This window comes from Hemiscyllium ocellatum, chromosome 39, assembly GCF_020745735.1.
Source record: "Hemiscyllium ocellatum isolate sHemOce1 chromosome 39, sHemOce1.pat.X.cur, whole genome shotgun sequence".
Taxonomy (NCBI): domain Eukaryota; kingdom Metazoa; phylum Chordata; class Chondrichthyes; order Orectolobiformes; family Hemiscylliidae; genus Hemiscyllium; species Hemiscyllium ocellatum.
Window position 1 is genome coordinate 39637518 of NC_083439.1, and position 21173 is coordinate 39658690.

Genomic DNA, 21173 nt, shown 5'->3' on the forward strand with positions numbered 1-21173 from the left:
TTCATTGCCACCCTATGCCTTTTACTCTATAAAGTGACTGTGTCACCTCATGCCAAGCAATGAATCTCAACTACCCATACCCATACCCCTTCAACGCTTGATACCTGTGGCCTCTGAGCTAACCTGATGTTCCTTCATAGCTGCTCGTTTCCTTTGTCCTTCACTCTTCATAACTCACTTCACTTAAAAGCCTAACCCTTAAATGCTTAATCTCTTTATGTATAATAAATTATAAAATATACAAGCACATCCATTCCTCAAGCAACTGGAGCTATCATCAGAAAATTCACTCCATAACATGATAATTTAGAACATCAGTCATGCAGCAGAAATCCTGTAATGATTTAATACGAATAGGCAGTAGGACTACCAGACCTTTTGCTTTTGGAAAATTCCTTGACAGGTTTGGCAGTGCCAATGAGTTAATACACTTTATGGACACAAGAAAGTCAATAATTTGAAAGGGATTATCCTCTACCAGTGTTGTCCTGGGATCAGTTCCAAAGCAGTACCTTCTATGTCCCCTCTCCCCCACGTTCCCCATACCTCCCTGTTATAAACTGTGTTTTCTGCACATCCCTGTTGTAAATTGAATCCCCCTAATGCCATGCCCACTACCTATCCCCATGGCTCTTCTTTCTTATTTCAACTTAGTGCATACTTCTACCCACCTCCCTCTCCAACTTTACTCACTATGACAACAAATTGATTATTGACAATTATGCAATCCACAGTGGGGGGGAAACTATTGTTGCAATACTTAAAGTTCTATATTGCACACTACACTCCATTGAGAAAAATAGTCTCATTCAAAGAACATATATTAACAATCCTTGACAGTTTTTGACGAATTAACACTTATTTATGTTTTTGTTTACCACTTCACAAGTTTTGACGAGTTGGATAGTTCCAAGGAATTTACATACTTTTTAAAGATAGTCTTCACAGTTAACAACCCCAAAGAATCCTTAACATCCTGCCACAGAAGATCCCTGATGTTATTATCTCTCCCCAAGAGAGGATCCCTGACCTCCACCACCTCAAGTTGTCCTGGAACCACAACTGCACAGATGGTGGAAGGGGTAACCTGGCTATTGTTATGGTCACAGTTAGTGGTTATTCTTGACAAGATTCCAGAGTGGAAGCTGACTTAATAAACATATGTTTTACTTTTGTAATTTGATTACAGTGATGGTTAGTCACTGAACATATTTACGTGAGGCTGTCAAATACTTTTAACAAAAGTCAATAAGTTTATTACACAAATAAATGATAGTCTTACATAAACCTGACCACGAACATAAAATCCTTTTACAGATGCTCAATCCCAATTAAATATCATTCCTACCTTCACTTTAAAATTTCTTGAGCTGAAAAGTTCACCAAGTTAGCTTTTGATGACTTTCTGCATATTCACAGGTTTGATTCTTCTTATCACTGCCTCTCTCCAAGGCGCACAGTTGCTTTGAGTAGTTCACTACCCTTTCTCAATGAAATCTGTGAAATAAACCTAATCAAAGCTTTGGCTATTTAAGTTAGTAAACAGCATATCCTTTGGTATGAATCTTTCCTTCCGGCCCCTTTGACCCACAAAGTCTACACCAAATGTGATGCTGTTCTAAACTAATACCACGTGCCTGCATGTGGTCTGTTTATGTTATCCGCCTGTTTATGTTTTAGTCTAAATGCCTCTTACAGGTTGATGGCATATCTACCACCTCCCCTGGCAGCACATTCCAGGCTCTACCACCTTCTGTGTTTTTATGAAAAAACAAAAATATTTCCTTGCACATCTCCTTTTAAACCTCCCAGCTCTCATTTTAAATATATGCACCGTAGTATTTGACATTTCTACCTGAGTAAAAAGAATTCTATTAGGTCATCATCAACCTCCAACACTCGAGCAAAAACAATCCAATTTTGTTCAATTTCTCCTTAGCGATAATACATTTCAATCCAGGCAACAATTTGGTAAAATCTTTTGCACCCTCTCCAACTCTTCCACATCCTTCCTTTAGTATGATAGCCAGAACTGCACACAATACTCCAAATGTGGCGTAATTAAATCTTTATACATGTCTTGCCAACTTTTATACTCATTGCTGGTGAATTCTGCATGGCAAAGTCAAAGTCAATCAGAGTTCACTTGCTAGTCAATCAGTACCTTTATTTCATGCAGTATAAATGTTGCATTTCTTGTGAAACATCCTGATAAGTACAAGATTGTAAGCTTTAACAAAATGCATCTTTTTCAGCAATAGCCATTTTCTCCTGTCAAATGACTAAATGATTACATATTGTAAACCTTCATCATTACTCAAAAGAAATACACCGACAGTAGACTTGCTGTAATCTCCACACTCCAGGTTTCAGACACCATGAGCTCCAAATTCCAATTTCAATGGAGTTAGCTCATCAGTTGAACTGCTGTGAGAGTCTGTATGCCAATTTATATTGAAGCATTGATTGTGTGCCCTCAGTTTGAGTTCCATTCCAACATTGAGACATTAGACAATGTCTGTTTGACATACAGGGAAGCTGTTAAAAGTGAGTGACAAGGCATTTGATCTGATATCAAGACGTCCACCATTTCCCCATTGCAAAGACTGAGCCCCAAATACTTCAGTTGGGCTTCTGTATACTCCTTCATCTGTGAATGGAGGCTGTATAGAGAACCCACTAATGCATCAAGCAATTCAATGCTCATGTTCTCCTGTAGTCCAGTGCAACAAAGTTCCCCTCATGTCCTGAATCATAAAACCGTACATCACATTTGACCAATCATGTTTACATTGTTGTCTGAAAGGGCTGCTCAACTAGTGCCTTTTCCCATCGTTCTGCAACAGTGTATGTCACTTCCTCTTTGAAAGCCCCCACAGAAACTGTCTCCACTACTCCTCAGCAGCACTTTCCAGACCACAGTCACACATCATCCCAATTGTTTTCCATCTCAGACAAAGAGCAGCGTGTGAGAAGCCTGTGGGCTGGGATTTGGCAGTTCAGCACATCAGGCAGCTCTTACTGTATCTACGCCATCAGTAGGTTAAGCATCCTCATTTATCAAAGATCAAGCCTGGATATTGTACAGTTGGAATGGTAATGTGTATATGGGCTGCATATATGTCTTTGATCACAGAGCTGGCAAGGTCAGTTTGCTATGTTGAATTATTAAATCAAGTAAGTGGCAAGAAGGTAAGTGGATTAATCAGGATATATTTTGTGGTAGATGGAGAGTTAAATTAGTTTAAAAATATCTTTCTCAGCAACTGAAATCTGAATCAATTCTATGAATCAACATTTTCAGTACAAGATTCCTTTTTACTGCTGTTTAGTAGCTGATTTCTATTTATGCATGTGCCATCATAGCAATTGGATGTTTACAAAATACACACAGACTCTTGTACTATGTTTTATAAAGTCCCACTTGTTTTTCAAAATCTCCTTTTTTCTCTGTTCTCTTGCTGATTGGTGAACTAAAAGACTTGGAGATCTGCACATGTTTTATACAATTACAGCAGAGCCCCTGTTGGGTTAGAAAGATGAATAATTAATAGGCTTGTATTACTGGCACAGAGGTTTCGAGCTGTAGCCATGCTCGGAGATCTCCAATTCAATCCCTTTGCTTTTTGCTCGGAAAAATCAGAGGCAATGTTTTCATGTTATGGATTAAAAATGAGAACGTGCAGAGCTGGGCTGAGCTGGGTCAGTCTGGAGGTTATTAGTTAGTGACATCACCATCATGTCACTACATCCCCTTCAGCTGCTGCTGTTGTTACTATTAGTTTAAAATTGCATTAATTTCAAGGTTCCTACCCCTTCCCATCATCCATGGAAATTCTTTGAATAATGGAGGTCATCGTTTTGAATAATTGCCTTAGATTAAAGTTTGGGCACTATTAACTCAGAAGATTTCAGTTTACTAAAGCTGTTTAACATACCGATTCTGATGTGACATGCTTACTTTTAAAATATTCCTAATGCTAATGTCCATAGTTGGTTGTGCATAATCACTACACTATTGCAGAAATTCTTATTGCTGACTCCAGTTAGAGATTGAAAATGGTACCAGCTCCTGAGGCAGAGGCCTGGTGAGTGGAACAGAGGTGTGAGGCTGGCCTTAGATAGCAGATGCATGAGAAGACTCTAGCAGTAGTGGTAAAGAAGATAGAACCAGGTGTTGAAGCAGTAGTCAGACTTGAGATGCAGAACAGAGATGTCGATCTTAATAGTATCGAGATTTTTGCTGAAGGTTGGAAAGAATGGGAAGCCTGTACAGAGTTAATAGCGTCTAAGCCTTTTCCTATAGCAATTATTCAAAACCATGAACTCCATTATTATGGAAAATTCTAGAGATGATGTGAAGGAATAGGAACCTTGAAATTAGTGCAATATTGAACCTCTCATAAAAACAGTAGTAGCTTAAGGGGATGTGGTGATATGGTGATGTCACAAACTAATAATTCAGAGAAGATTGAACCAGTTTAGCCTGGCTCTATTTATCCTCACTATGAACATTATCTTCTCTAATTTGTCTCACTTTCTTCACCATAGGCGGCACGGTGACACAGCAGTTAGCACTGCTGCCTCACAGCACCTGAGACCCGACTCAGGCGACTGATTGTGTGGAGTTTGCACGTTCTCCCCGTGTCTGCGTGGGTTTCCTCCGGGTGCTCTGGTTTCCTCCCACAGTCCAAAGATGTGTGGGTCAGGTGAATTGGCCATGCTAAATTGCCCGTAGTGTTAGGTAAGGGGTAAATGTAGGGGTATGGGTGGGTTGCGCTTCGGCGGGTCGGTGTGGACTTGTTGGCCTGTTTCCACACTGTAAGTAAGCTAATCTAAAAAAAAATGCATGATATCCACATGGGCTGTAGTCTGCTCCTATGTGTTGCAGGTGGCAATACAGTGGTATACAGTTGGGAGACAATTCAGTTGGGAGTCCACATATTGACTCTGGACTTTGAATGCTTGTGGAATCAAATGAAAACCTCTGCTGATTACCACCTATTGCACCTGCCTCCTAGATCATTCAGTTCTCCTCCATTTTGAACATCAGGTGGAAGAAACACAGGGTGAAAAGGCAAGGAATGCTCTCTACTGAGGGATTTCAATGCCCATCAGCAAGAGTGGCTCAGGAACAGCACTACTGACTGAGCTGGCTGAGATCTTAAGGAAATAGTTTTTAAACTGAGCCCGCAGCTGATGATGTGTGAACCAGTAAGAGAGAAGAAAGATTGACTTGAGCTTGTCCTCACCATCAACCTGTTATCAATGCATCTGTCCATGACTGCCATAGTAGGGACGACAACTGCACAGGCCTGGTGAGGATGAAGTGGCACTCTCACTGTGCTAAAAGTCATAGATATAGCAATTCAAAATAAGAATCAGTGAGTCACTGCGGGCTATCAGTAACACCAGAATTGTATTCAAATGTAAGGTGTAAACTCATGGCCTGGCATATCCCCACTTTATCATTAACCATCAAGTCAGGAAATCACCTCTGGCTTAATGAAGTATGCAGCAGAGCATGCTAGGAGAAGCACCAGGCATACCTGAAAATTAGATGCCATTCTGGTGGTGCTATAGCTATTTGTGTGCCAAACAGTGCAATAGACAGAGGTAGAGCTGAAAATGTGTTGCTGGAAAAGCGCAGCAGGTCAGGCAGCATCCAAGGAGTAGGAGAATCAACGTTTCGGGCATAAGCCCTGAAGAAGAGCTCATGCCCGAAACGTCGGTTCTCCTGCAAGTCTTTGGATGCTGCCTGACCTGCTGTGCTTTTCCAGCAACACATTTTCAGCTCTGATCTCCAGCATCTACAGTCCTCACTTTCTTCTCATGATGCTATTCCCAGCTGTTGCCAACACCGTGAATTTATAACCACCTTACAGAGAAGTTTTGTGCTGAAAGAGCCTTGCATATCATGAAGAGTAAATATTCAACCCAATTCAATTGGATTTAACACCTAAGGTGCAGCAATAAATATATAAATGTGTCATTCAACTATATTTCATGCTTCTTAACCAGAAGAAGGATAAATAGTTCATGTAATGGAGACAGAAGGCATATACTATAACACCATGAATTTGAGGATCTGAATAATGCTTTTGTTTGCAGAGACAGTTCCTGAGATTATGGGAAGCAAACAGTCAGGGTTGAGCAGCCTACCCTGCGATCAGTGCCCAACCCTCAAAAGCATTCAGGTGGCATACAGCGCAGGAGAGATGGAAAGAGCTCAACAGCTTGCCAGACTGTATTTGGAGGCAAACTGCCAAGTGGAGAAGGTAAGAATTTAAAATAACCTTTCATTGATTGGAAGTTTATTCTTTGACATTGATTGGAATGTATGTGTGTTGTGGGTGAAGTGGGGATAGGGTGGTAAATACAACTGCCTAAAGCCTATCCACCATATACAAGGCACAACTCAGGACTGAATTGGAATATTTTTCACTTGCCTGGAGATGAGTACAGCTCCACTCGAGGTTTGGTACTAACCAGAACAACGCAGCCACTTGAAGGTGGTCTTTAGAGTGTCAATCAGGAATTCTGACTTGGAGGTGTGTACTAAATAGTGTTAAAAATCCAAAATATGTACCGCTGTAATTTACTCCTATTTAGGACCAATGGAAATCATCTTCAGGCTGTTTTCATTAAAAATACAGCACAGAAGCTTGTTACCCCACTCTCCTGTAAATTTTTCTCCTTCAAGTATTTATCCTGTAATGTCTTGAATGTTATTTTTGAACCTGCTTCTACCATCCTGTCAGACAGTATATTCCAGATTACAGTAACTGGCTGTGCTTCAAGGAAAATCTCAGCTCCCATGGTTCATTTCTCAATCACCAGAAACCCATTATTATAACTCCTGCCACTAAACTCAATTTTGCCTTACTTTCTATATCAAAACTGTTCATTAATTTGATCCAATCTGTTAATTCTCCACTTAATGCTCCCTATGCTAAGGAGGATAATGTCCAACTTCTCCAGTTACTGCAATTAAATAGGATTTATCTTTATTTATTTAGATATATTTATACTAGTGCCTTACAATGGCATATGAGCTACAAACCTCTAACTAAAGTGAATCCATAAACCATACAAGGAGAGGATGATTAGACTAGGTTGTCTGATGATTCTCTTTAACCTTTCCTGTACCTCAATCATTTAAACTTAGCTGATGTGAACCACCTTTTATTATCCAGTCCAAAATAAATTAATTGATTTGGTCAATATAACAATCACATTTGGATTGCTGTATACTGAGTAAATCTGCCAGTCACTCTTTCTTGATTCTGGGAGTAGCTAGGCATAAGATAAAGCTGCAGCCAAAAGCCATATAACCCCTTGAACTAGATTTGGCATTCAGTAACACCAGGGCTGATCATATGACCATAGGAAATAGGAACAGGATTAGGCCATTTGACCCCCTCCAGCCTGCTGCACCATTCAATGGGATTGTGCCTTATCTGACATCCTTCACATCCACTTTCCTGTCTTTCCCTATAAATCTTGATTCCCTTATTGATCAAGAATCTATCTATTTATTTCAACCTTAAACGTAGCTGAGGATTCTGCCCCTACAACTATCAGTAGCAAGGAGTTCCACAGACTCTCAATCCTCTTTATCTCTGTGTAAATTTGCACCCCTTTATTCTGTGATGACAACCGCTGTTGCGAGACTCTCCCATGAAGAGCAATATCTTGTCAGCATTTACCCTGTCAAGCCCCTCAAGAATCCGATATATTTCAATGAGATCACCTCTCATTCTTCTCAATTCCAGTGAGTAGATTTTTAAAAAATGTTTTCATTTTTTTTAATGGAATGTGGGCATTGCTGGCCAGTATTTATTGCTTTTGAGAAGGTGCGGATGAGCAGTCGTCTTGACCACTGCAGTCCACCTGCTGTGGGTTGACCCACAATGCCATTAGGAGTGAATTCCAGGATATTGACCCAGCTACAATGAAGGAATATATTTCCAAATCAGGATGGTGGATGGCTTGGAGGGGAACTTGAAGGTGATGGTATTCGCAGTTATCTGTGAGATGTAGGTTTGGAAGGTGCTCCTTGAAGATCTTTGGTGAATTTCTGCAGTGTACCTTGTAAATAGTACTAACTGCTTCTACTGAGCAACAATGGTGGAAGGGAGTGGATGCTTGCAGATGTAGTACCAATCAAGTGGGCTGCTTTGACCTGGATGGTCTCCAGCTTCTTGAATGTTTTGGACATGCACTCACCCAGGCAAATGGGGAGTATTCCATCACACTCCTGACTTGTGCCTTGTAGGCAAAAGTGAGAACTGCAGATGCTGGAAACCAGATTCTAGATTAGAGCAGTGCTGGAAAAACACAGCAGGTCAGACAGCATCCGAGGAGCAGGAAAATCGATATTTCGGGCAAAAGCCCTTTGGGAGTTAGGAGTTGAGTTACTTGCTGCAATATTCCTAACCTCTGACCTGCTCTTGTAGCCACTGTGCTTATGTGGTGAATTCAGCTGAATTTCTGATCAATGATAACTCCCAGGATGTTGATGGTGGGGGATTCAGTGATGGTAATACTATTGAATGTCAAGGGGCGCTGGTTAGATTGTCTCTTGTTGGTGATGGTCATAGCCTGGCACTTGTGTCAGGTGAATGTTACTTATCACTTGTCAACCCAAGCCTGAATGTTGTCCAGATCTTGTTGCATTTGGACACTGATTGCTTTAGTGTCAGAAGAATCGCAATCTTTAGCAAACATTCCCACTTCTGACCTTATGATGGGGGAAAGATCATTGATGAAGCAACTGAAGATGGTTCAGTTGAGGACACTTTCCTCAGGAACTCCTGCAGAGGTGTCCTGGAGCTGAGATGACTGACCTCCAATAACCACGACCATCGTCCTATATGTCAAGTATGACTCTAACCATCGGATATTTTGCCCCTTGATATCCATTAATTTCAGTTTTGCTCGGGCTCCCTGATGCCACACTTGGTCGAATGCAGCTTTGATGTCAAGGGCTACCGCTTTCACCTCACCTCTGTACTTTTGGTCTTTTGTCCATGTTTGAACCAAGGCTGTAATGAGGTCCGGAGCTGACTGGTCTTGACTGAACTCAAACTGGCAACACTGGGCAGGTTATTGTTGTGCATCACTTTACTGATGATCAAGAGTAGACTGATGGGGTGGTAATTGGCCAGGTTGGATTTGTCCTGCTTTTTATGTAGAGGATATTGTTGGGCAATTTTCCACATTGTCGTGTTGTAACTGTACTGGAACAGCTTTGCCAGGATAGAGGCAAGCTCTGGAGCACAAGTCTTCAGCCCTGTCACTGAAATGTTGTCAGAGTTCGTAGTTGTTGCAGTATCCAGTACCTCGAACCACTTCTTGATATTACATGGAGTAACTTGAATTGGCTGAAGACTGGTAACTCTTATGCGAGGGACCACTGTAGAAGGCTGAGATGGATCATCCACTCAGCACTTCTGGCTGAAGATTGCTGCGAAAACTTCAGCCTTATCTTTTGCACTGACGTGCTGTGCTTTTCCATCATTGAGTATGGGGATATTTTGGAGTTTCCTTCTTCAGTGAGTTATTCAATCGACCACCACCATTCACGATTGGATGTGGCAGGACTGCAGAGCTTAGATCTGATCCATTGGTTGTGGGATTGCTTAGCTCTGTTGATCACTTGCTGCTTATGCTGTTTGGCATGCAATTAGTCCTGTTTGGTGGCTTCAAGTCTGCCTGATGCTGCTTCTGGCATGCTCTTATGCACTCTCAATTGAACTATTTGATCCCCTGGCTTGATGGTAATGGTTGAGTGGGGGCTATGTCAGGCCATGAGGTTACAGATTGTGCTGGAGTACAGTTCTGATTCAGCATGGTGATAGTGCCACACAACACGATGGCGGTTATTCTCAATATAAAGATGGGACCTTGTCTCCACAAGGACTGTGCAGCAGTCACTCTTACCGATGTGGTCACAGATAGATAGATTCATTTGCAGCGGCAGATTGGTACGGATGAGGTCAAGTACGTTTTTCCCTCTTGTTGGTTCCTTCACCAGCCGCCACAGACCTAGTTTCACAGCTATATCTTTTAGGATCCAACCATTCAATAAATATTACTGCTGCGGAGCCACTCTTGGTTGTGAACATTGAAATTCCCCACCCAAAGTCCATTTTGTGCCGTTGCCATCCTCGGTGCTTCCTCTAAGTGTTTTTCAACATGGAGAAGTACTGATTCATCAGCTGAGGGAGGACGGTACATGGCAATCAGAACGTTTCCTTGTCCATGTTTAACCTAAAGCAACGAGACTTCATGGGGTCCAGAGTCAATGTTGAAAATTCCGAGAGCAACTCCCTCCTGGTTGTGTACCATTGTGCCACCAACTCTACTGGGTCTATCCTGCTGGTGAGACAGGACATGTCCATGGGTGGTAATGATGGTGGCTGGGACATAGTCATACTCATGGAATCATACCTTACAATCAATGTCAGACTGTTGCTTGGCTTCTCCAAATTTTGGCATTAACCCCCAGATGTTAGTGAGGAGGACTTAGCAGAGTCAACAGGGCTGTTTCTGCCATTGCCTTTTCTGATGCCTGGGTCAATGCCAGGTCATAGTCATAGAAATGTACAGCACTGAAACAGCCCTTTGGTCCAACTCATCCATGCTGACCAGATGTCCTCAACTAATCTAGTCTCATTTGCCAGCAGTTGGCTCATATCCCTTTAAACCCTTCCTATTCATATACCCCATCCAGATATCTTTGAAATGTTGTGAATGTACCATCCTCTTCCTCTGGCAGCTCATTCCATACACGCACCACCCTTTACATGAAAACGTTGCCCTTTAGGGCTGTTTTAAATTTCTCACTTCTCACCCAAAACCATGTCCTCTAGTTCTGGACTCCCCCACCCCAAGAAAAAGATCTTGTCTATTTACCTATCCATGCCCCTCATGATTTTATAAACATTTATGAAGTCATCCCTCAACCTCTGACGCTCCAGGGAATACAGTTCCAGCCTATTCAGCCTCTCCCTATGGCTCAAAGTCTCCAACCCTAGCAATATCAATGTAAATCTGTTCTGAACCCTTTAAAATTTCATAACATGCAGAATTGCATGCAATATTCCAAAAGTGGCCTAACCAATGTCTTGTGGGCGGCACAGTGGCACAGTGGTTAGCACTGCTGCCTCACAGCGCCAGAGATCTGGGTTCAATTCCCACCTCAGGCGACTGACTGTGTGGAGTTTGCACGTTCTCCCTGTGTCTGCGTGGGTTTCCTCCGGTGCTCCGGTTTCCTCCCACAGTCCAAAGATGTGCGGGTCAGGTGAATGGGCCATGCTAAATTGTCCGTAGTGTTAGGTAAGGGGCAAATGTAGGGGTATGGGTATGTTGCGCTTTGGCGGGTAGGTGTGGACTTGTTGGGCCGAAGGAACTGTTTCCACACTGTAAGTAATCTAATCTAATCTAAACATGACCTCCCAATACCTATACTCAATGCTCTGACCAATGGAGGGAAGCATACCAAACCGTTCACTATGCTATCTACTAGTGATTCCACTTTCAAGGAGCTATGAACCTGCACTCCAAAGTCTCTTTGTTCAGCAACACTCCCCAGGACCTTACCATTAAGTGTATAAGTCCTGCCCTGATTTGCCTTTCCAAAATTCAATACCTCGCATTTATCTAAATTAAACTTCATCTGCCACTCCTCGGCCCATTGACCCATCTGATCAAGATTCTGTTATACTCTGAGTAACCTTCCTCGCTGTCCACTACAATTCCAATGTTGGTGTTATCAGCAAACTTACTGATTATATCTCCTCTCTGCACATCCAAATCATTTATATAATTGACAAAAAGCAGTGGACATAGTCATGATGCTTGCGCACACCACTGGTCACTCCAGTCCGAAAGACAACCCTCCACTGCCATCTTCTATCTTTGAGCCAATTCTGTATCCAGAATGGATAGTTCTGTCTGTATTCCATAAGATCTAACCTTGCTAACCAGTCTCCAGTGAGGTGCCTTGTTGAATAAAGATCACGTCCACCACTGACCTCTTTGTTACTCCTTCAAAAAACTTAATCATGACTTCCCACACACAAAGCCATGTTGACTACTCCTAATCGTTTCTTGCCTTTCCAAATACATGTAAATCTTGTCCCTCAGGATTCAATCCAACAACCTGTCCACGTCCAGTGTCAGGCTCCCCGGTCTATAGTTCCCTGGCTTTTCCTTACTACCTTTCTTCAATGGTGGCATCACATTAGCCAACCTCCATTCTTCCATCTGCTCGCTTGTAACTATCGATGATACAAATATCTCAGCAAGGGGCCCAGCAATCACTTCCCACAGGGTTTTATCCACCTTGTATGGATATTAAGACATTCAGCACCACCACTTGTGTTATATGGACATTTTTAAAGATGTCACCATTTATTTACTCACATTCTAATTTCTTCCATGTCCTTGTCCACAGTAAACACTGATGCAAATGATCCATCTGGTTTAATTTCTTTCAGACTTTGTAGCAATTGGCACAACTGAATGGCTTGCTCGGCCATTTCAGAAGGCAACTTTGAGTCAACCACATTGCTGTTTTGCCTTTGTTCATAAGACAATTCATCCATACCAAGATCATCCTAGTGAGCCTTCTCTGAACTGCCTCAAATGAATTTTTTTTTAACACAAGGGGATCAGACCTGCTCTCAGTACTCCAGGTGTGGGCTCGCCAGTGTCTTGTACAGTCACAGTAAGACTTTCCCGATCTTATACTCAACCACCCCTCCCCCACACCTCTTGAAACAATGGTCAACATTTCATTAGTCCTCCTGGTAACTGGCTTTCTGTGTTCTGTGCACAAATTCCCCTGGTCTCTTTGGGTTGCGTTTTCTGCAGGTTTTCTCTATTTAAATGTTATTGTTCTTTTGTTCTCGTTTCCAAAATGAACAGCTTCACATTTTCCCATATACTCCATCTACCAACATTTTGCCCATGTATTCATCCTATCAATATCTCTCTGCAAACTGTTTGTATCCTTCTTGCAACTTGCCTATCCACTTAATTTTGTGTCATCTGCAATTTTGGCTCCAGTTTGTTCATTTCCTTCCACCAAATCATTCATGTATATTTCTAAACAATTGTGATCCTGTGCAACCCACTGGCCGTGGATTACAAATTTTAAGAAAAACCCTTATCCCCAGTCACTGTTCTTGCCCATGAGCCAATTCTCTCTCCATGCCAATATATTATCTCCAACACCATGGGCTGTTATTATGATTTATCCTTTTGTGAGGTACCTTGTAGAATGTCTTCTAGAATTCCAAATACAATACATCTACTAGTTTTCCTCCATCCATTCTGATTGAAACTTCCTCGAAAATCATCAATAAATTAGTCACAGAAGGCTTCCCTTTCCTGAAACCATGTTGACTCTACTTAGATCATGATTTTCAAAATGTTCTGCCTATCACTTCCTTAATAATATATTTCAGCATGTTAGGTGGATCAACTTTTAATTACCTGCTTTTTGCCCCCATTCCACTCCCTGCCCCCCCCCCTTACACTTTCTGAAAGGGCCCATGTTCAATTTGACCTCTCTCTTCCTTTTTATATATTTAAAGAATATCTTATTGTCAGATTTTATATTCTTCACTAGTTTGTCCTCATAGTTTACTTCCTCTGTCTTTCTCATCTTTTTAATCCTCCTTTGCTGGATTCTGAATTTATCCCAGTCTTCAGGGCTGTCACTGACTTGGGTTATTATCTTTCAACTTAATATTACCCTTAACTTCCTTGATTAGCCCCGGTTGGTTTATCCCTCTCTTAGAATCTTTCTTTCTCACTGTGACGTATTTTTGTTGAGAGAGTCATGAATTACCTCCTTAAATGTCTGCCACTGCTTGTTTCATGTCATTCCTGCTAGTCTATTCACCTTGCTGCTCCCCCAGCCAAGCTGTGCCAGCAGAACTGGATCACTAACATTGAAAAATATGGAATATTGCCTAGGTATGTCCTGTATAGAAAAAGCAGGACAAATCCAACTCAGCCAATTACCGTCGCGTCAATCTACTCATAAACATCAAAAAAGTGATAGAAGGTGTCATTAACAAGGAGTACCTGCTCAGTAATGACCTGTTTGTGACTCCCAGTTTGGATTCCGTCAGAGCTACTCAGCTGGGTAAAAAAGCTGAATTCCAGAGGTGACGTGAGATAGATAACCTTGACATCAAGGCTAAATTTGATTGAGTGTGGCATCAAGGAGCCCTGGCAAAACCAGAATCAATAGATATTGGGAGAAGACTCTCCATTGGTTGAAGTCATACCTGACACATAGGCAGGTGGTATTGGTTGTTGGGGGTCAGTCATCTCAGCTTCAGGGCATCTCAGCAGGAGTTCCTTAAGGTAGTCTCCCAGGCCCAACAATATTCAGCTGCTTCAGCAGAGATCTTCTCTCCATCACAAAGTCAGAAGTGGGGATATTCTCCAATAGTGGTGCAATGTTGAGCACAATTTGTGACTCCTCAAATACTGAAGCAATCCGTGTTAAAGCAACAAAATCTGGATAATATCCAGGCTTGGGCTGACAAGTGGCAAGTAACATTTGTGCCATACAAATGCTAGGCTATAACCATCGCCAATAAGAGACAATCTAACTACCATCCCATGCCATTCAATGGTGATACCAACACTGAATCCCTCACTATCAACCTCCTTGGGGTTACTATTGACCAGAATCTGAACTGGACTTGCCACATTCACACAGTGGCTATAAGAGCAGGTCAGAGGTTAGGAATACCGTCAAAATTAGAGTGGTGCCGGTCAGGCAGCATCAGAGGAACAGGAAAATTGACGTTTCAGGCAAAAGCCCTTCATTAGGAATGAGGCAGGGAGCCTCCGGGGTGATTAGATTCCCTACATCCATAAGTAGCAAATGATCAACAGAACTAAGTAATCCAATAGCTCTGCTGTTTTGCCACCTCCTGTGTGAATGGGATAGAAAATAAACTCATTGGAGGAGAAGGTACCATAAATATCCTCTGCAACGTCAAATGCAAAGTTGAATGTTCAAGTACCTTCAGTCAGAGATGCCGAGTAGATGGTGCATCTTGACCTTCTCCAGAAGTCCCCAGCGTCACAGATGCCAGTCTTTAGCCAATTCAGTTCACGCCACATGATATGAACAGCTGAAGGCACTGAACTGGCCCTGACAAACCTCTGACAATGTGACTTGTGCACCGCTGGCCAAGGCATTCCAGTACATTCACTTTCAGCTCTGAGGAAGAGTCACTTGACCCAAAACGTCAACTCTGATTTCTCTCTATAGATGCTGCCAGATCTGCTGAGCTTTTCCAGCAATTTCTGTTTTTGTTTCTGATTTACAGCATCCACAGTTCTTTTCATTTTTGTTTAACATGGAAAATCATCTAGCAATATTCTGTACAGAAAAAGCAGACAAATCTAACCTAGCCACTTATTGTCTTAACTGTCTACGCTGCATCATCATCGTCAAAGTGATTGAGAGGCGTTGCCGACAGCACTGTCAAGCAGCATGCCTGCTCGGCTTCTGATAGTTTTGTATCAAGTTTTTATAGCCATGCTTCAAGCATGGACAACAGAGCTTGAACTTGGAGAATTGACAATAACTCAGGGATAATTCGCATGAATTTATTAAGGGGAAGTTGTGTTTGACATTTTTGATTACATTTTTTGAGGAGATCGCTAGGAGTGTTAATGAGGGTATCGCATTTGATATGGTCCACATGAACATAAGCAAGGCTTTTAATTAGGTCCCTCATAGCATACTGGTCTAGAATGAAAAGACCTATGGGATCCAAGGTGAGGTGACAGTCTCGATCCAAAATTGACTCAGTGACTTGAAGCAGGGGGTTTAATAGATTACTGTTCTGCTACTGCTACTGAATGGAAGTCTGTTTCTCATGGGGTCCCACAGAGCTCAGTGTTGAAGCACCTACTATTTATGGTGTACGTTAATGATTCAAATATAGGGGGTTTAGCTAAGAGATCTTGGATAACATGAAAATCGATAGAATTGAAAATATCCAGGAGGTTACCTATTAATACAGGAGAATGTCAACCGTCTGGTCAGGAAGCAAAACAATTGTTAGACTTCTGTTAAGTGAAAATATTAAAGGATATAAGGCTAAGACTGACAAATTCAGTTAGATCACAAATAAGCTATGATCTCAGTGAAGGGTGGAAAAGTACTGAAGGATTAAATAGTTGAGTCCTGTTTCTATGGTCATAAAGTGATTGAGTGTTACAGCACAGAAAGAAACCCTATAGACTATTGAGTTCACCCAAGTCATAAAGCACTCGTCTATTCTAATTGTATTTCCCAGGATGTAGTCCGCGGTCTTGTATGCTATGGGATTTGAGCATTCATCTAAAAACATCTTAAACGTAATGCTTCCTGTCTCTATCATCTTTTAGGCAAAGTTAAAAATTGCACAACACCAGGTTATAGTCCAACAGGTTTAATTGGAAGCACACTAGCTTTCGGAGCGCCGCTCCTTCATTACCTTTTAGAATATTGTTTGCAATTCTAGTCTCCTACCTCTCGAAAGGATATTGTGAAACTTGAAAGGGTTCAGAAAAGACTTACAAGGTGTTGCCAGGGTTGGAGGATTTGAGCTATAGGGAGAGGTTGCATAGGCTAGGGCTGTTTTCGCTGGAGGCTGAGGGGTAACCTTATAGAGGTTTACAAAATCATGAGGGGCATGGATAGGGTAAAAAGACGAGGTCTTTTCCCTGGGGTGGGGGTAGTCCCGAACTAGAGGGCAAGGGTTTAAGATGAGAGGGAAAAGATATAAAAGAGACCTAAAGGCAATGTTTTCACGCATAGAGTGGTGTGTGTTGGAACAGGCTGCCAGAGGAAGTGGTGGAAGGTGGTACAATTGCAACATTTAAAAGCCATCTGGAAGGGTATATGAATAAGAAAGTTTGGAGGGGTAAAGGGCCAGGTGCTAGCAGGTGGGATTAGATTGAGTTGGGATATCTGGTCGGCATAGATGAGTTGGTCCGCTGTGCGTCTCTGACCGGGAGGATTCTATCCTTGTTGCAGTTGTGGGGGTGGGGTTCAAAGGCGGAGGTGCAGGAAATTGAGGAGGTGTGCTGGAGGGCATTGTTAACCACATGGGAGGGGAAATTGCGGTCCTTGAGAAAGAAGGTCAGCTGGGGTGTTCTTGTGGTGGAATTGGTACTCATGGGAGCAGATGTGGTGGAGGCAGAGCAATTGGGAGTAAGAGATGGCGTTTTTTCAGGTGGTAAGATGGGAGGAGGTGTAGTCTAGATAGCTGTGGGAGTCGGTGGGTTTGAAGTAGATGTCCGTGTTGAGTCAGTCACCAGAAGTGGGGAGGGAGGTGTCTGAGAGGGTCCAGATAAACTTGAGATCAGGGTTGAAGGTTTTCATGAAGTTGATGAACTGTCAACCTCCTTGTGGGAGCACAAGGTGACGCAGATACAATCATTGATGCAGCAGAAGAAAAGGTAGGATATGGTGCCAGTGTATCTGCAGAAGATTGACTGTTCTATGCACATGTCAAAGAGACAAACATAGCTGGGGCCCATTCGGGTACCCATTGCTGCCCCTTTGGTCTGGAGAAAGTGGGAGGAATCTAAAGAGAAATTGTTGAGCACGAGAACTAGTTCAGCCGATCAAATAAGTATGTCAGTGGAAGGTTACTGTTTGGGGGGGGGAGGCAGGAGAGGAAGAAACGGAGGGATTGGAGGCCTTTGTCATGGTGGATGGATGTGTACAGGGACTGGCTGTTTGGGAGCCTACCCCAGTCATTTCTGTGATTTGTTGTCTGTCTAACCTTCACGTGCACTTACAGAACTAAATTATTTCTGACTCATCAAAAGAAGGATCATTTTGACATTGTATATTTTTGGGAAGTGTAGGAAGAAATATTAGAGACTGCACCTTTGTCAGGTGTGCTTTAGAAGATGATGAGAAATAGGAACCATTCAACCCCTCGAGCCTGTTCTGCCACTCAGCAGGATCATGGTTGATCTGGCATTTTCCATAACCTCTTTCCTGCCCTTTTACCATAACCTTGATTCCCCAAACCTGATCAAGAATCAATCTATCTCAGCATTCCTCTTTTAATAATTATTTTCAATAATGAATAATTTAGCTTTGATTTTTCTACCCAGTGCTTGAAGAGGGGGGATAAGTGGCCCAGAATGACCTCCCAAATCTCCCCACAGGCAGCAATTAGTCACTTTGCACAGAAAGAAGGAACCTTTGCTTCTATTACCCTGTTGTTCTTTACCTCACTATTGGTTTGACTGAAGGCAGGGTTGTGTTTGGGAATATAGGAAGGGGAAAGCAGCAAGGAAGATAAGTCCGAGCAGGAGATCAAAGTTTGGGAGAAGATTTGTAGAGGAGCAGGAGAGGCTGAGAAGGAAGTGGAAACTGAGAGGAAATAAGCCACTCAACCAGTCTGACCTATGTCCTGAGGAAGTAGTTTTTCCACTCCATTACCTTTACCAGGATCAGTCAAGACAGCAGATTGCAGGTTGGTCTAACTCTTGCCATTGCTCTTTACTAGTTGTTAGGTATCATAGCTGCACATGGAGACACAGAGATGCTGCAGTATCTGCTCCAGGAGACAGGAAGGGAACTGTCAAAGGAACTAAACGATGGAAATCCTGCTATTATTGCTGCACGTCAGGGTCATGAAGAGGTGATCAAAATATTGCTGAATTCTACTTCAGGTAAGATGTTTTCCATCACTTGGTATTACTTTCATCAGCAAAGCAACAATTGAAACTATGGTCTCAATTTTCACTGGAGGCACATTCCAGGCAGGGTTTAGGTGGGCATGTTTACATGGCTGGAGCAAAAAAAAACCGTTGAGATCTGGGACATTGGACCTGATTTTAATATAGCAGCAGTATTTTCAGCCCAAATCCAAGCAGGATTGTCATCAATGTTTTCATGGATGTCAGTTCTGATTTCCTTTGGTGGTTTTCTTCCATATTTAATTAAAAACGCTCCAGTTGCAACATTGATTGAATCTTATCCAAAAGCTAAGTACTGCAGAAGCTCAAGCTCAGAAATTTAAAAAAAAAACTGGCTAATTATTATCCCATCTGCCTAATCTTAATCATCAATAAAGTGATGGAAGGTGTCACCAATAGTGCTATCCAGCAGCATCTGCTCAGCAACAACCTACTCAGTGACATCCAGTTTGGATTTTTCCAGGGCCACTCAGCTCCTGACCTCATAAGCCTTGGTACAAACAAAAAGAGCTAAATTCCAGAGGTGAGGTGATGTGAGAGTGACAGCCGTTGACATCATGCGTGAATTTGACTGTGTGTGATGTTAACAAACTCTAGCAAAATTGGAATCAATGCGAATAAAAGGACAAACTCTCCATTGGATGGAGTCATACCTGGAATATAGGGAAGTGGTATTGGTTGTTGGAGGTCAGCCATCTCTGCTCCAGGGTATCCCTGCAGGAGTTCTTCAGGATAGTCTCCAAGGCCTGACCGTCTTCAGCTGCTTCATCAATGACCTTCCCTCCATCATAAGGTCAGAAGTTGGAATGTTTGTTGATGATTACACAATGTTCTGCACCTTTCACAACTCCTCAGATACTGAAACAGCCATGTTCAATTACAATAAAATCTGGACAACATCCAGACTTGGGCTGACACTTGGCAAATAACATTCATGCCACTCAAATACCAAACAGCAACCATCTCCAAAAAGAGACCTTCTAACCACTGCACCTTGACATTCAGTGGTGCTACCATCAATGAATCCCTCACTGTCAACAACCCTGGGGGTTGCCATTGACCAGAAACTGACCTGAACTCACCACATAAACTAAGTAGCTACAGGAGCAGGTCAGAGGTTAGGTAATGCACCTCCTAACTCCCCAAAGCCTATCCACCACTTACAAGGCACAAGTCAGGAGTGTGATGGAATATTCCTCAGTTGCCTGATGGGTGCAGCTTCAACAACAGTTAGGAAGCTTTACACCATCCAGGGCAAAGCAGCCTGCTTGATTAGCATCACATCCGCAAACATCCACTCCCTGTACCACCAACATTTAGTACACACTGCTGCTATTCTCTACAAGATGCACTGCAGAAATTCACCAAAGGTTCTTAGAGCTTTCCAAACCCACGACAAGCTTCCATTTAGAAGGATAAGGGCAGCAGGTACATTGAAACACAACATGCAAATTTCTTCCAAGCCACTGACCATCCTGATTTGGAAGTATATCATGTTTCCTTCACTGTCACTGGATCAAAATCCTGGAATTCCTTTCCTTAAGATATTGTGAGTCAACCGACAACAAGCAGTTTACAGCTCTTCAAGAAGGCAGCTCACCAACTTCTCGAGGGCAGCAAGGGATGGGCAATCAATGCTGACCAGCCTGTGGTGCACACATCCCAGAGTGAATTAAAAAAAAAACCATGCTGGATGAATGCACCACATCTGGCATAATATGCAGAGAGAGAAGCAGAGTTAATATGTCTAGTCTAAGACTCCTCTTCGATTGAAATTTCTTTTTCAGTTCAACAGCTCACGGTGATCATTGTTGGAGTTGAAGTGGCAGCTCCAGAGTAGTCTCAATGGTCAGGTGGCCTTGAGGAAAGATGAGTAATATTAATGGAAGCCAGGCGGCATAGTGGGCAGCTGAACTCTAACATTCCCACTGCTGGTAATAAGGCAAAAAGAATACACAGAGGTTTGCCGTTTTGCCAGCCCTCCCATCTCCTAACCCATTGTCATAGAGATGGTAAATGAACATAGTAGATTTTACTTCCTCCCCTCTCTGATGATTCTTTGGATAACTGTCAAATAAAAGGAAATTTATTTCCTCCAAAGAGAAACCCACCCAGACCTATATTTACTCCTGACTAACGCACCTAACACTACGGGCAATTTAGCATGGCCAATTCACCTGGCCTGCACATCTTTGAATTGTGGGAGGAAACCAGAGCACCCGGAGGAAACCCACACAGACACAGGGTGAATGGGCAAACTCCACACAGACATGGTGGGAATTGAACCGCGGACCCTGGTGCTGTGAGGTAGCAGTGCTAACCACTGAGCCAGTGTGCCACCCATTGTAAAACAGCTTGCAGAAAAGGTAAGAATTGAATTTGAGTAGACAGCTTCAATTGAAGAGCTAACATTGGAAAAG

At 42.5% G+C, this 21173-nt stretch overlaps 1 protein-coding gene across 1 annotated transcript in view; it reads left to right on the top strand.

Moving 5' to 3' along the window:
• lrrk1 (leucine-rich repeat kinase 1) overlaps positions 1-21173 on the top strand; it is a 242398-nt gene that overhangs the window by 59698 nt on the left and 161527 nt on the right. The window contains exons 3-4 of the mRNA XM_060853361.1: positions 6112-6278; positions 18561-18726. Coding sequence (XP_060709344.1) covers positions 6112-6278; positions 18561-18726 — 333 coding nt within the window. The remainder of the gene's footprint in view (positions 1-6111; positions 6279-18560; positions 18727-21173) is intronic.